The sequence below is a fragment of the Takifugu flavidus genome, chromosome 3 (genome assembly GCF_003711565.1).
Source record: "Takifugu flavidus isolate HTHZ2018 chromosome 3, ASM371156v2, whole genome shotgun sequence".
NCBI classification, from domain to species: Eukaryota; Metazoa; Chordata; class Actinopteri; order Tetraodontiformes; family Tetraodontidae; genus Takifugu; species Takifugu flavidus.
Genome location: NC_079522.1, coordinates 1,188,449 through 1,204,298, shown reverse-complemented (window position 1 = coordinate 1,204,298; position 15,850 = coordinate 1,188,449). Strand labels below are relative to the sequence as shown.

The 15,850-nt window shown below is 51.2% G+C and overlaps 2 protein-coding genes across 5 annotated transcripts; one reads left to right on the top strand and one right to left on the bottom strand.

Moving 5' to 3' along the window:
- Positions 1-327: 327 nt before the first annotated feature.
- On the top strand, positions 328-5,013 carry slc16a13 (solute carrier family 16 member 13). Of its 4 annotated transcripts, none has more exons than XM_057026169.1 (7): positions 335-368; positions 653-699; positions 1,925-2,229; positions 2,325-2,468; positions 2,558-2,814; positions 2,892-3,420; positions 3,781-5,013. In XM_057026169.1, the coding sequence occupies exons 1-7, from the start codon at positions 366-368 to the stop codon at positions 3,993-3,995; spliced, it is 1,500 nt and encodes a 499-aa protein (XP_056882149.1). In that variant the 5' UTR covers positions 335-365; the 3' UTR covers positions 3,996-5,013. The 4 variants fall into 4 exon arrangements, with proteins under 4 accessions (XP_056882151.1, XP_056882149.1, XP_056882148.1 ...); XM_057026168.1 differs by having other exon boundaries at positions 2,889-3,420; XM_057026171.1 differs by lacking the exon at positions 653-699 and having other exon boundaries at positions 328-368; positions 2,889-3,420.
- acap1 (ArfGAP with coiled-coil, ankyrin repeat and PH domains 1) lies at positions 4,302-14,415 on the bottom strand. The gene is made up of 24 exons (XM_057026158.1): positions 13,801-14,415; positions 11,220-11,277; positions 10,858-10,977; positions 10,729-10,782; positions 10,573-10,628; positions 10,285-10,468; positions 10,143-10,187; positions 9,965-10,060; positions 9,355-9,429; positions 9,158-9,270; positions 9,030-9,081; positions 8,853-8,953; positions 8,652-8,763; positions 8,365-8,579; positions 8,221-8,290; positions 8,013-8,107; positions 7,389-7,585; positions 7,262-7,312; positions 7,018-7,193; positions 6,814-6,923; positions 6,300-6,410; positions 6,175-6,236; positions 5,560-5,650; positions 4,302-5,379 (listed from the first exon to the last, which is right to left on the bottom strand). Exons 1-24 carry the CDS (start codon positions 13,851-13,853, stop codon positions 5,331-5,333), a joined length of 2,346 nt encoding a protein of 781 aa, XP_056882138.1. The 5' UTR covers positions 13,854-14,415; the 3' UTR covers positions 4,302-5,330.
- Between the last annotated feature and the right edge of the window lie 1,435 nt (positions 14,416-15,850).

Genomic DNA, 15,850 nt, shown 5'->3' with positions numbered 1-15,850 from the left:
AATATAAATGCAATCACAAACTCCAACAATCACACGTTTAAACGCTAAAATGAGATCATGTTGTGGGATAAATAAACATGATGATCTGAACTTAAACCAAGAAAAAGATAAAAGTAACAAAAAAATATCTCTATTCCAAATCGAGTAACTTTGAGGTTTTGTCTCTACCAAATGTTATATTTTATTTTTGCTTCGTGATTTTTAAACACATATTGCATCGATTAATGAGCACATACATGAATAAATGTTATTAAACTTGAATGAGGTCATAGATTGACCAATAATCATTTAAGGGCACAACCCGTGATAACTTTATTGACAAGAAAGAGGAACAAGCGCAAGTCAACTTTGGAACCTGTAGCTTCATGGTAACAATAGATCAACTCTCTCTCTCACCGTAAAAGTTCTGAGTCAATCATTATCGCTAACAACTTCACTTTAACAACATCACATTGCCATTTCACGCCAAATGTTTCGGAAATGACTCAAATTGAATTTTAAAGGAAGGTTTTGTCGTTAACCATTAGCAAAGTTAAGCTAATCGTGACACCGACTGCGCATGCGTGATGCCGACCGGGGTGCTGCTGCCTGAAGGAAGATTTTTTTTAAAAAAAAACCCTTTCTTCTGCCATTGTCATAAATAAACCTGCAGACTTTGGACCATGCAGCACTGCAGCAGAAGCTGACGGAGGGCAGCGGGTAAGTGCTGGACGGATGCACTGAAGTTTCGGTCGCTTTTAACACTCTTTTGGACCCATCGACGAACTTTCCGTCTCTGGCTCCGTTCGCGCTGCGCTACAGACAGTAAATACAACGTAAAGTGCTTTTGGGCGATGTAATGTCACGGTTAGCTTAATAAAACGCCAAAACAAAAACGCGACTTTTAATCGTCGAGTAGTAATTACGTCACTGAATCGGGTCATGCAGACCTGGGTCTGGTCCATATACAGCATCTGAATGATTCAAGAACTTGGTTTATACCCCCGCAAAGGGGGTCTGTTAGTAAAATAAGTTATTGACTATTAGATTAATTTAAGAATTCCAGGAGATCAAAGGTGATCTGATTAAAAATAAGTGAAGACTTTGATCTTTAATTTTCAAAAAGATCAAAGCCAAGGGGCTATAATCTGCCATCTACATCAGCTACACTTTTGCTCAGGCTCAACCTCAAAGACAAGACAAGAACAATGCCAAAGTCATTGAAGGTATTCCAATTCATTTGATTTGAATATTCCTTTTGAATGGAAGTCAATATGTGAGCTGCTCGGAGGAGGTCCGCCTGCTTCTCTGGCTAGGAGCCCTAGATTAATCCACCCAGGCTTGATCATTTTGAGAAAAACACAAATATGGACATTTTATTATTGACCCAGAAGAGCTGACTTGGGTTACACCTGTATGATTGACCCCGACACTTATGGCGTCACTGTTGGCGGTTACATTGTAGGTCAGGTCATGTTGTTCAGCCAGAATTGCGTAAGACTTGTGTTTTTATCTCCTTCCCCTAAATAACACGCCCCACGTTATTTAGGTCATTAGAACCATCTGCGTGTACCAGATAGGTAGTATTTAACAGCCTTTAGGCAGGTTTCCCTTAAGAGTGCCCATGTGCAGTTTTGTTTTGAGTTCCAGAGAGAGAACTTCCTGCGGCGGAGACGGGGTCAAAGGTGACGCAGGTGCTGCAGAAACGGGCCAACGCTGATGCGTAAACACAAACAAGCGGCCGTTTTCCCTCCGTGCAGTTTAATCGGAGACGGTTTAATGATTCATCTGTCGTCTCTCGCCCACATCTGCTGCCCAGATGTGATAAGGCGCCCTGAGGCCGCGCTGACCTGCAGAGACCAAATTAACTTTGTTGTTTTAAACTCGACCGCGGGGGCGACGCGAGCCTTTCGTGTTTACACCGACATGGTGACCTTTTCTGTAGTTTCAGGTCTGACTTGTTTGACAAGTCTCAAGTTTGGATGAAGCCCTGCAGCCCAACGTCACGCTCGTGTTTCTGTGTCCGACCCCGCCGCAGTCATGGAGGCCAAAAAGGTCCCCGCGCCCGAGGGCCCGGACGGGGGCTGGGCTGGGTGCTGGTCGGCGCCCTGTTCGTGTGCAACAGCCTCGTGTTCGGCCTGATGCGCAGCTCGGGGATCTTCTTCGTGGAGTTTGTGCAGTACTTCGACGAGAGCGCCCAGTCCATCTCCTGGATCTCCTCCATCGGTCTGGCGACGCAGCAGTTCATCAGTAAGTTGCGGCTCCTGTGGGCTCGGGTCGGCTGGATGGACGCGTCCGTCTGTGAACCCCCGTCCTGGAGCTCTGCCTCTGCGTGTGCTTTGCAGGCCCTTTGGGCTCGGCGCTCTCCAACGCGTATGAAACCCGGGTGGTGGTGATGACCGGAGGCTGTCTCGCCGGGCTCGGACTCATATGCGCCTCTCAGGCTACCTCGCTCGTTCACCTCTACCTCACTATGGGAGTCATTTCAGGTGAAAGGTCGCGTTTGGTTACCGAGTTTATTATTAGCCAGCTCTAAAGAAGGTAGTGACCCCCCCCTTTGCTTTTACTGTTACTCCAGGTCTGGGCTGGGGGCTGGTGTTCACCCCCATGCTGGCAACTGTCATGGCCCACTTCACCCGCCGGCGGACCCTGGCGCTGGGTATCTCTCTGTCCAGTGTCGGACTCTCCTCCTTCGCTTTTAACCCTCTCTTCCAGCTGCTGGTGGAGAAGTACACCTGGCGGGGGGCCATCCTCATCCTGGGGGGTCTCAGCCTGAACTTGGTGCCCTGCGGCGCGCTGATCCGCCCCAGGCGTCGCTCTGAAGCGCCCGTAGAGGTGAGAGACGCCCTCGTTGTCGGGGGCTTTGGCAGCGTTTGGAGCGTTGAACATTTCCTGTTCCCTCTCTGCAGCAGAACCCGACCAGCAGCCAGAGGTGTCCCTCCTGGTTCCAGAGAGTCTCGTCCCACCTGGAGCTGCCGCTGCTCTTGGAGAGGCCGTACGTCACCTACGTGATGGGCATCACTTTCATCAACGTCGGCTACTTTGTGCCGTACTTCCACCTGGTGGCCCACGGACGCCAGGCTGGGTTCTCGCAGTACCAGGCCGCTTTTGTCATGTCGGCCGCCGGCATGTCAGACATCCTTGGACGCGTGGTCTCGGGCTGGTTCTCGGACCTGCGTCTTTTGCGGCTCATCCACGTGCTGAGCCTGTGGGTGATGCTGGCAGGGATCTTCATCATCCTGCTGCCCGTCAGCTCCCTGAATGGCTCCTACCCGGCGCTGATGGTCACCAGCCTCCTGTACGGCTTCTGCTCCGGGGCGTTGACCTCTGTGGTCTTCGCCGTGGTGCCCAACATCGTGGGGGCAGAGCGCACGATGGGGGCGCTCGGCTTGCTGATGCTCATCGAGAGTGTCGCAGGGCTGCTGGGGACACCTCTGTCAGGTAGGACATCGGAACTTCTCCGTGAAGCCGTTAAACCGCATTGCGGAAAAGGTTCGCCGTTCGAGAGCCTGGTTTCCACGGCGACCAAAAAGCTGGCCCATATTTTCCGACATGTCCGTGACTGGAGGTCACTTTCGATGACGTAAAGTTGAAATACAGCCAAAAACAGTCACACATTAATGAGAAAACGCTCAGCCAGTTAAAACTTATTACCCTTCAGTACACAGTGTCTCCACTCAAGACGTTGCGCAACACGCCGGCCTTTCTCCACACCGTGAAGATAAATTTGTCGTCTTATTTTATTGCCCCTCTCCAAACCCAGCGTGGGAGAACACTGACGCTCCCCTTTCTCCTCTTCAGGGTACCTCAAAGACGTCACGGGCAACTACGTGGCTTCCTTCATCGTGGCCGGGACGTTCCCCATCCTCGGCATCGCCATCATTACCACCCTGCCCCACTATTTCTCCTGTCAGGACCCGCCGCCCCCCCAAGGACGTCCCGTAAAAGACGCCGGCGAGGGCGTCCGTTCGGAGATGGAACAGATGAACAGCCGGACGAGCACGAAGGCAGTCTAACGCCGCACGCGCCGACGTGACGCCCGGCGCTGTGAGTCGGCGGCGTAGCTGCTGCACCTGCTCAGGTGGCAGGAAGGGACGAGAAAATGATTTTAGTTTTAGTGAGCACTCCAAACGGTGCAACTCTTCAGTGCCGTAGCAACACTCAGGGATTGGTTTTTGCGTCCGAGGTGGTGACGGCTGTAAACTTCAACGTCCTCACTCGGAACCACGCGTACTGATCTACGCAGGACCTTTAATAATGGCGGCGGGGCAGTTTTTTCACACACAGCAAATGAGAAAGTTATTTAGAGTATTTAGCGCGCGGTGTAATTTCGTTAATGAGTTTTAGACTCGCTGACAGCAGCGTTGCCGGGCAGGAATCCAAGCTCACATTTTCACCTGTCAATCATTGGGCGTGGAGACGCCGATGTGAACCATAAACTAAGCGTGCTGGGTGACCGACAGGGGAGGTGAACAGGTCGGCTCCAACAACAAGGTCCTGTGGGTTTCAGGAAAGAAAATGCACAACTACAGATTGTGCATAAAGAAAAACACTGATTAGTACCTCACGTTGGGTACGCTGTAAAGAAAACGGCCTGACTTCCATTAATTAACAAAAAAGCCCACAGTGGGTGCTTGAAATTGTAGAAAAGATCAGTTGTACACAAGCACTTGCTGAAACATCTTTATTTTTGAATGATTTTAAACTGCATCATCACTAATGTTATAGTAATTACAACCCCATGATGAACATGATGCCTTCTGATTGCTAACATTCAAATGGTGCACATAAAGGCACGACGCACCCCTAAATTCGATAACACAGATTTGCATTAACCTTGAGAAATAGCTTTTAAATCTTTTGTTCAACCTGATAATGCACAGTCGGCGACGGCGTTTCTTTGACCTCAGCTGCGATACTTGAATTATTCAGTCGAACAAATTATTTAAATATATGTCTTAACCTGGGCAATGATTGAAGATAGAATGTTAAATTATTGCACTATGTCGTGATTAAAGTTTGCTCAAACTTTAACTGGTCTCGTTTTCAATTTCAATCGTAATCTGATGGCGCCCCCTGCTGGACACCCTGTCGACAACTCTAAACGGAATAAACGCGCTACGTTTTAGTTTATTTTTTTAAAACATCTTTAGTACCTTACACGCTTGGACAAAAAAAGCCCTCAACTGTGTCCAAAATGTAAAATAAAACCCTGCATCGCAGTGATTACTTCACTATTTTTTGTCAGAATAGTTTAAAAAAACGGATGAACATTAAAAAAAACAACCTTTTTCGGTTTAAAACGTTTGGCAGAGCGGATGTGTTTCCCTCAGCTACACATAAAAGACGCCTCACGCTGCTCTCGTAAAGCCGCTCGCGCTTCGGCGCCGTCGTTCTGATCTGGCGCACAAAGAATTCGCTGTTTAGAGCTCTTCAACCATCTGGAGTCGACACCAGCTGAGCGATGACCCAACATGTGGCAGCTGGCCAGGACAAAAAATGTGCACGTAGACGCCCCCTGCACGTGCGCAGGCATCTGCTGGACACATGCAGGCGGCGGTGGCGGCGGCAGGTTAGAACCTGATGTCGGCGCTGCGGCGTTTGAGCTTCTCGGGGTTGTTTGAGGCCATGTGTGAAAAGTCTCTGAAGATGTCCTGGTAGGTTTCATCGCCTGCAAACAGAAACGGGAGGAAATGAGGACCGTAAACATCAGAACCCTCCACATCAAAGCGGCGACGACAAAGCAAAACAAGTTCCTGGAGCCGTAGCGCGTGGCGGCGGCGCGCGCGTTACCTCTCGGTTTGCAGCAGGTGGCGCACTGCACAAGCTGTCGAAACCAGGCGGACGTCTCGGCGGGCGCACGGCAACAGACAACGAAAAAGCAGAGCACATCAGATACAGACGGAAGCCTGAAGGCGGGTTCGAGGAGAACCTCGGCGACCCGGACGGACCCACCCAACAGAACCTGCTGTTGGCTTTAAGAGCTCTCAGAGCTAGTGGCACAACCACGCCGCTATTCCCGGAATAGATTTGGAAGAACGTCCTGGAGAACCAGAACCGAGGCTACACCCCCCCGGCCTCACTGCCCCCCCAGAGCCCATCCACTTATATGGTTCTTTATGGATTGGAGGCTCTTTCTGGTGTGGGCCAGCCCGCCCCCGAACGCCCCCCCTGATCCCTGCTCAGCTGAGTGACCTGATTGGCCGAAGGCTCCGTCCATCTCCCGCATCTCTTTGTTCATCTTGGCGATCCGCAGCCTGAAACGGAGACGCTTGTCTTAGAGAGGTTCTTTATTTATGTGTCGCGACCTCGGAACTCACAGTGTCACGATGTCGGCGTTGGCGTTGTCCACGGCGATGGTGATGGGGTCTTTCTGGTTCTTGTCTTTGGCGTTGTAGTCGGCTCCGCGCTTCAGGAAGAGGCAAACCAGCCTGCAAATAAGGGGGGACAGGCAGAAACCTGATGATTGGACAGCCCCACGGCGCCGGGCTGGTTTCACCTGCTGCCCAGGCGGAACTCTGACTTCCTGGTTCTGCGGTTTTTGCCGTTCTTTAAACTATGCGACACTCTAAAAAGGACCAAAACTCAGAAGAGAATTGATTTTTCCTAATCTGTGTAGAAAGTAACCTGGGGCTAATCTGGCTAGCTGAGATTAGCAGCCTGGACGCCTCGGTTGTGCCGGGCCCAGTAAAGTAACGGGGCTCGGACTCTGGCTGGAGCCTTCGGGACCGTTGGAATAAATTCCTACATCCTGGCGTTTGTGCTCTGGGAAACCGTCAGATTTACTGCTGCAGTGTGTGTGTGTGTGTGTGTGTGTGTGTGTGTGTGTGTTACCCAGTGTGTCCCAGGATGGTGGCGTGGTGAAGAGGCCCTCGCCCGTTGCTGTCCGCCTGGTTGACATGCGCGCCGTTCTGGAGGAGGAATTCGCAGGCCGCCAGGGCGTTCTGGTGAACAAAGCGTGCGCACGTGAACGCTCGCGTGTGCGTGTGTGTGTGTGTTTTCCTCAACTCCTGCGAGTCTCTATGTAAGCGGCCTCACCACCGACACCGCCTGTATCAGCGGCGTGCTGGACTCCTCGGACGCGTTGACCCAGTTGACGTCGGCTCCGTGGGCCAGAGCGTCGGCCATGACGGGGAAGTTCTGCAGCGCCGCCGAGCGGTAGAGCAGAGCCCCGGGATGAAGGCCGCTCAGGTCCTCGTCTGGCTCTTCCGCCTCTGAGAGGAGCAGGTTGGAGACGTTAGAGACGTTCTAAGACCGGGCTCGCTTTATCGCTTGTCTTCACCTTTGTGAGCGCCCGCGTGGTTCTTCTGGACCAGGTCACTGAGGCTCAACCCTGAAAAGTGGAGACGTTAGTGTATCGGCTACTACGTGACACCGCCCCCCCCTTCCCGCCACCACCGGTGCCCCACCTGTCACTCGAGGCAGCGTGGCCCGGGTCGGTTTGGGCTTCAGCGGCGGCTTCTGAACCGTCCGTTCTGGCGACGTGTTCCGCTTCCTCCTGGCGCTGGATCGCCTCAGCAGCAGGACGTTCCTGCCGGTCTCGGGCAGTTTCTGGATGAACTTCTTCTCGACGTACTTTGAGCGGATCCACGACTCCTTTTCTCCCCTGAGGGGGGCAGAAGATGGACAGCGCGGCGTTCACGGCGCAGAAAGATGCTAACGGGACACAAAACGGCCTCTTTTCTTACACGGTTGAAACGCTGTTTCCGTACCTGTGGCACTTCCTGCCGACTGTTGCGCAACAGCGAGAAAAAGAGGAAGCCACTGAAAAAAGACGGTTTGACCGACAAAAGCGCAAGAATCTTTCACTGTTTTTTATTCTTCATCTCTGATCTTGTGAGGCTTCCGGAGCAGCAGCAGGAGGAAGTTACGCGTGCTTTTCTGATCTTTTCCGACCACATGAGTCAACAGCAAAACGTCTTGGAAGAAGGTCATCGTGTGGGGGGCAAAGAGGACCAACCGCAGCCCGATTTAGCATAAACGCACGCGGTTGAACGTGTTAGCCTAGCGTGGCTACACGTCCCGATCGTTACCTGGGGCTGGAGGGGTGGGGCTTCTTAATGGTCATCTCCTCGATTCTTGCCTCGTAGATCCTGTTGATGACGGCGTTGCCCAGCTCGCACATCAGCTGCAGGAAGAACAGAAGCGGCGGTTTGTTTTTTAATTGAATCTCTTACGTCATTTATTTAATCGCTGCCATTAAAGGAAGGAAACAACGGAGGCGCCACAGTTAAACGGTACCTTGACGAGCTCCGGCTCCCAGGAGTCCAGCGTGAGGGAGCGTACCTTGGAGAAATGGACTCCCAGGCTCCTGTTGGAGAAAGAAACCTTTGAAGCAGTTACTCCAGTGTGTGTGTGTGTGTGTGTGTGTGTGTGTGTGTGTACCTGTGTATTCCCGAGCACACGATACAAAGCGTGATGCCCAGGTTGATGGAGGCCCAGTCGGGGCCGGGCTCCCCACAGTCGCAGCACTGCTTGTTCCCCGGGATGGCCTGGACCTCCTCCAGGGCTTTGCGGCCTTCGCTCTCCTGATCCGCCCCCCCTCCTGCACCCGCTGCTCCCCCCAAAGAGCTGGCCGACACCGAGCTGCAGCGCTGACGCTAACGATGACACAAACAACGTGAGCTTCCTCTGCTGTAGGTGTGTGTGTGTGCACGCGCACGTGCACTCACTGGGCTGTGCGAGTCCTCTCTGTGCTCCTGAAAGGCTGATGCAATGCTGCTTTGGACGGCGGTGATCCACGCTTGCTGCTGTCTTTCGGAATCTGCCTGCAACAAACAACACCTACACACACACACACACACACACACACACACACAGTGTGACCCACTTCCTCGTGAACAGGATGCTTGAATGCACGTATGCACACTCACTTTGACGGGGAGACCACCTCAAAACAGAAGCGCCGCTCATTTTCAGTGCTGTTCTTGACCGTGCAAAGCCGCAGGTCCTCCACCACGACGGTGAGCTGGTCCTGAAAGACACGTAAAAAAAAAAATAGATCACATCTTTCTTGTTCGACCTGTTTGTTCGTGACGTTTAAAACATACCTTGAACTTCTTCTGATACACCAGCTGGTTTTTCTGAATGGAAAACCAGCGCCTGGAAAAGTAAAACACGTGGATGAGAGAGCGTTTGGAAACCCGCTGAGAGACCGGGCGCCACAGACCCAGCGCACCTGTTCCAGGTCTTAAAGGCGTTGCTGGCTCTTTTATACAGGTAGCCCTCCATGGCGATGCCGTTGGCTGCATCCGCGTTGAAGTCCATGATGGTGTCGTCGTAGGAGATGTCCTGGAAATGCCAACAAGCCAATGACTTCACAGAAACGGGGCAGATGGCGGCGCTGAACCCAGGGGGGGCTCGTAAAGTTGTCACCTTTTTCTTGATGGCGGCATGTCTTTGCTCCATGTCCCTCTTCTCCCGGGCAGAGTTGAGCACCAACTGAGTGTGCTGTTAAAACACGATTATATAGAGTCAGTATATCCATTAAACCCTTTAATCACAGTTGATCCGGTTTGTCCTTTATTTGTCTTTCCCAACTCGTTGGAGTTCAGGGCTCGTTATCAGGAACAGGAATGAGGGAAACCTGAAGCTCCACGCGCTTCCTGTGCCAAACAGGACTCGCGGACTCATAGTCTTCGGCCTCTCGCTGTCTAAACTTCCCTCGCCGAGGGGAAGTGCTTTGTTGTGGTTTGGCTTTTTGGAATTGAGAAACGAGCGCCGACAAATTCATTTCCTGCTTCAAATTTGTTGACAATTTAACACTCGGGGGTAAAACCGTCGAGGGCCGGCGGGTCGGGAATATTTTCCTGTTTGGGAAGTGAAAGAAATGACACACACTCAGCCACGTGTCCACGTCAAACATTTCCTGTTGTTGCTTCGACTTCCTGTCGCCACCCAGGCGCCGTGCCATCTTGTGACTGTTTAAGCCCCGCCCCCCACACAAAGAAAGATGGCAGAAATAACCTCCTGTTCTTCATCTAACCTCTTCGCTCAGCGTCTGTCGATACAGGTCCAGCTCTGACAGCGACTGGTGGCCGTGCTGGAAGAACTGGGCCTGGGCCTCCATCAGCGACAGCATCTGTTATCGGCACAGGGCGCGAAGAGGACCCGTGAGTGTCCCGGCGCCGCCAACATATAAACATGGGTCCCAATGAACTCACTGCCATCAGGATGTCCGTCCTCTTCTTGGCTTCGATGACGTTGATCTGCAACGCCACAGGAAGAGCGGTTGGAGACACGTTATGCTTTCGGAACAGCGGCGACCCCTCCCGGAGCCTGGAGGTCCGGCGGCCGCCCCCTCACCTGCAGGACGTAGTCCAGGGCCTCGGAGCGAAACGCCCTGCGAGCGTTGAGCAGAGCGTTGCTGGCCTCCTCCACCTCGTGCTGCTTCCCCCGGGGGGCCTGGGCGTTCCTGGCCTGGGCGCCCTCCAGGCACTCGCTCCTGCGCTCAAACTCCTTGCGCACCTCCTTGAACCGGCGCACGTCTCTGAAGATGGGGCGAGAGGGGGAGGGGAGGATTACCGGCTTCTAATGTTTCCTTTTCCTGCTGCGCGAGTGAGCAGCGGAGCGACCCGCAGGCGCTAGACTCACTCTTTCACGAAGCTCTGCAGCTTCGTCTTCACCGACTGCGTGGTCTCCATCAGCTCCTTTGAGGGAAACGCACACAAAAAAGAAAGGGCGGCAGACGAATCGATCAGAATGAGGTGAGGAGATGAAGATAAAGGTCAAGAGGTCAGGCCCACTCACCCCCTGCCCCTTTAGGATGACGGAGAGCTTTGTGGAGAACTTCTCCAAACACCCCTGCAGGACAGAGGAGCTTCTTACAACAGCTTCATTGACTAATGTGACACCAGAAGGAGCGCGTGGACCACCCACCTCCATCACGGCGTCCCCGGAGCAGTGGTGTCCCAGCTCCTGCAGCCCGGTGGCGAAGCTCTTGCTGGTCTGACAGTAGACGCGGCCCGCCTCCACCATGGCCTGGCATTGTTTCACTAGCTGGACGACAACGATTTTACCAGATTATTAAAGACGCTTATTGAGATCTTTGAGGTTCTGAAGAAAGTCGTGAGGGAACAGAAACCCGGTCAAACCCAAATGGAATATTCCACCCTGAAATTGTCGCCTGACGGCGCCACGTGGAACCACGGCGCACAGGAGCTCTCTTTGTTTTAAGACATAAAGAGGAAGTGCACCTGCGGGTACTTCCTGTCCCACAGGTGTGGGTGCCAACCTCTCACCTTCTCTAGTCGGGTTTCGAGTTCGCTCACATGGTTCTGGACCTCTTCGATCTCGGCTCTGAAAGACAAAGCAGAAAAAGGCCGATTTAAGCTCTTTATCGGGTTTGGGGTGAAGAAGTCTGCAAAGTAATGAAATTTAATGTCTGATCTTAGATCCAGACTCCGTTTCCAGTCTGCCGGCTACCCATGATGCCACAGTGGCGGCCTGACGACGGCTACCGCGCGGTACCGCTCGGACACAACAAGCTCTTTCTCCTCTGCAGCCTCCAGGCTCCCACGGAAGGCCGCAGGACTCTTCGCTAGCTCGATCTTAATACCACAGCGTTTGCGGGTTTAAACCCAACATTCGAGAACATCACCACTCCGGTTGTCTTGAACGGGCCTCAGGGGCGCACAAAAAGCACCACGGAGGTCCCGCGTGAGGCCAGTGTGTTGCTTTGTTGTGCAACAAAACAGCTCTAGCGTGTGGTTCCGCTGCCTCCAGCAGAGAACATGAAGGTTGCAAGATGGAGGAAGAGAAGAGATAAGAGGGTGGCCTGGGGACAGGTTTTGTTCCAGGGCCGCGGCCGAATATCCTACTTCCTGCTGCTGCGACCCTCGGTCACGTCCCCATTTTGTGGATTTGTACCGAGTCGTTTGTGTGTTTTGTTGTTTATTAGGGCACCGTGCACCATGCAATCGAGGCCAGAGCTAAAAGTTTAAAGTTTCCGCTGCAGCTCTGCTCGCAGCTTCCTGTCTCTCCTGTTGATCACCACGGCACATCTCGCCTCACTTCCTGTCACCCTCCTGCACCGCAGTCGCATAGCAACAGGAAGCGGTGTGGGTCTGGAGACATCACTGCTTCACTTTCTGGGCTTATGTGTGATAGACTGCTTCTGGTACCCCCCACACCCCCACCAGCCCCCCCCCCCCCCAACACCACCAACACCCACCACCCACCCCCCAGTACAGAGGGCCGAGAGGAAGAGAAGGTGATGACGCCTGTGACTTCACTACAGCACAGACGGGGACGACCTGCCTTTGGACTCAGACTCAAGTAAAAGTCTGTTGTTGGATTAAGACGGAGACAAAATTGTTGGATAACTTTAAAGTCAATTAAGTAGTTCATTTGTTTTGAGGGTTATAGTGGGACAAAGAGTTATTGAACTGGTTAGAATGGGACAGAGAGGATAAATGAACTGGTTATAGTGGGACAGAGAGGATAAATGGACTGGTTATAGTGGGACAGGGAGTAAATGGACTGGTTATAGTGGGACAGGGAGTAAATAGACTGGTTATAGTGGGACAGAGAGTAAATGGACTGGTTATAGTGGGACAGGGAGTAAATAGACTGGTTATAGTGGGACAGAGAGTAAATGGACTGGTTATAGTGGGACAGAGAGTAAATGAGCTGGTTATAGTGGGACAGAGTGGATAAATGAACTGGTTATAGTGGGACAGAGAGGATAAATGGACTAGTTATAGTGGGACAGAGAGTAAATAGACTGGTTATAGTGGGACAGAGAGTAAATGGACTGGTTATAGTGGGACAGGGAGTAAATGGACTGGTTATAGTGGGACAGAGAGTAAATGGACTGGTTACAGTGGGACAGGGAGTAAATAGACTGGTTATAGTGGGACAGGGAGTAAATGGACTAGTTATAGTGGGACAGGGAGTAAATGGACTGGTTATAGTGGGACAGAGAGTAAATGGACTGGTTATAGTGGGACAGGGAGTAAATAGACTAGTTATAGTGGGACAGGGAGTAAATGGACTGGTTACAGTGGGACAGGGAGTAAATAGACTAGTTATAGTGGGACAGGGAGTAAATAGACTAGTTATAGTGGGACAGAGTGTAAATAGACTGGTTACAGTGGGACAGAGAGTAAATGGACTGGTTACAGTGGGACAGAGAGTAAATGGACTGGTTCTAGTGGGACAGAGAGGAAATAGACTGGTTATAGTGGGACAGGGAGTAAATAGACTGGTTATAGTGGGACAGGGAATAAATGGACTGGTTATAGTGGGACAGGGAGTAAATAGACTAGTTATAGTGGGACAGAGAGTAAATGGACTGGTTATACTGGGATGTTCACCCTGATGTACGATCAGCAGTGCAGTTTGAGGAACTTTCACTGGCATTTGAACACTTTGGCTACAACATTCTGGTTGTGTTACGCCTCCGTCCACACCAGAAGGTCAAACACAAGTCAGACACACCCGAGTCCTGCCCAGCGTCCTTGTCCAGCGTCCTTGTTCAAACACGTCAAATTTGACATCAACAGTTATTTAACCGCGTAGATCTGAAACAGAATGTTACCACTGCTGGATGTTGATGCTACAAAGCAACATTATGCTACTTTTAGCCTCCTGATACAGAGTAACCTGTGTCAGGAATATCTGCTGGCTGTTCCCTGCAGGCCTGCGCGTCTCCTCCCAGTCCCTGACCCCAGACCTGCAGTCCCAGGGCTGGACCCCAGACCCACTTTGGCTGCTGTTCCAGTAAAATGTCACCAGTATATCCACATTCTATCCGTATATCTACATGTCTTTGGCTTCATCCCTCCCTCCCGGGGACAGTAAAACAGGTGAATCGCTTACCTGAAGCGCGGGGAGTCTTTCAAGCACTCCTCAAAGTCCAGTTTTACGGTCATGTCTCCGTTTAACGCACGGACGCGGGATTCCGCGGACGCAGCAGCCTCGACTGAAGACGAGCCTTCAGCACAGACTCATTATCCTCCACCGACGCTTCACAAGTCGAATCTAAACGCAACTTCCTCCCGCACCAGGGAGCGACTTGTCACCGCGTAAAAAGGCGCAGCGGAGCGTTATTGGTGCGTAATTACCTTCGACTCAGCCTAAAATATAAAGAAATAGAGAGAAATAGTCCCGTTCTGTTTCCTTTACAGTAAATGGATGTTCCTGATGTTCCCGAAAGGACGCGATCGAGTCTGATAAAAGCCGGTCGGTTGATGTTTCCTCCCCAGGAGGTGCCGAGTCTGCGTCTGTCTCCCTCACCCTCGAGAGCCAACCCACCGCCCCTCATCCATTTCCGGGTTCCTAACGGCGTAAAAAGACAGCAAACTGCCCCTGTGGGCAATTTAACCCGCCTCCGCCAAGTTAGTTCCGTGATGAAAAGAGCGCAAAGATGGAAAAAAGACAGAAAAGAACCTTTTTTTACCCGTCTCACTCCAACAAGACCCCCCCCCCCCCCCCCCCCCCCCCTTCCTAAAAAAGCTGAAGTTGCAGAGAGACTGGGTGTGTAATCTGGTCGGACCAGCTCCACCGTTGTGCTCCTACGTAGGTGTGAACGGCTGTTTCTAACTGTCCAACTGTCTCGGGTCCGGGGACACGCTTGGACTCGGACCCTTTCTGCCTGATCGGGGTTTCTCTTCACGACAACGAAAGACTTGGACTATTGACAGAAGGACACTTAAGCAGAGAGAGGGACAAAAACAACAACAACCAATAAACGCCTTCAGTCTTCAGTGTTGTGCAAGTGGAAATAAGTGATGTGCGCGTTGTTATGTTGACCACAGACTGTTGCCACAGACGCCTTTAAGCCTGTGGTCGGTGTAATGACAACACTATCTATCTATCTATCTATCTATCTATCTATCTATCTATCTATCTATCTATATCTATCTATCTATCTATCTATCTATCTATCTATCTATCTAGTTCTCTGGGCGCCCCCTGCCGTCCGGAAACAGGCACTGCAGGTTTGCAGGACTCCAGAACTCCTCTGAAATCAGGTTATCTGTTGTTTTTCTGCTCGTTTTTTTTCTTCCCCTCCGTGGCTCCATCCGTCAGTGTCTCGGCACCGTGATGCCTTCACTGACCAGCAAAGTGGAGATCGGGGAAAGGGCGTGGTTGCTTCTGCTGCGTTGCTGAGTTGCCCCTGCTGTCCGGGGGACGTTTTAAAGATGGGTTTAAAACGAATGCGTGTCCCAGTTGATGCAACGTATCACCTCTGAGATAAATGGAAAAATCCACCTCTGATTAGGGGAAAGCAACTTATTTGTGCGCTAAACAACCTGTGCATGTGCGCAAACGACGCACAGATCGGGTGCGGGCAGACATTAGTTCCTCGCAACGTTTGTTTTTGCATGTTAAACTTGGCTGGTCGTCAGGTTCTGATTTGACAGGAGATTCCCTTCACGTCGTTCCAAGAGTCAAAACAGACACATTTCCGGTTAACGGAGAATTTCGAAATAAAAGCTCAAGTCAGCGAGCTTTGATTGAGGAAACATTCATCTCATGTTGCTGCTGAAATAATCTTTTCCAAACGGTTTGATTGAAAATGAAGTATTTTGACTACACAAAATAGTCTTGTTCTTATTATTACTAAGATTATTATTAGTAGTAGTAGCAGCAGTAATAGTATTAATATTACAAATCCAGTGTAGTGTTTTGCTTGTTTTCTGTTTGTTTTCTGTTTGAGTTTCTCAACTAATGCAAGAGTTTTTTGTTTTTTAAAAATTGTTGATTTCTTCCATGGAAAATGCTTCAGGTTGCAATTTAGCACCTTGTTTATGTTCAAATGTGACTTTGGAAAATAAATCAATCTTTAATTACGCAGCAGCTGACATTTGATAAGTGTGCAACGACTGTAGCATTGCTCAAATGAAAGCTAATGGTGAGTTGTTTT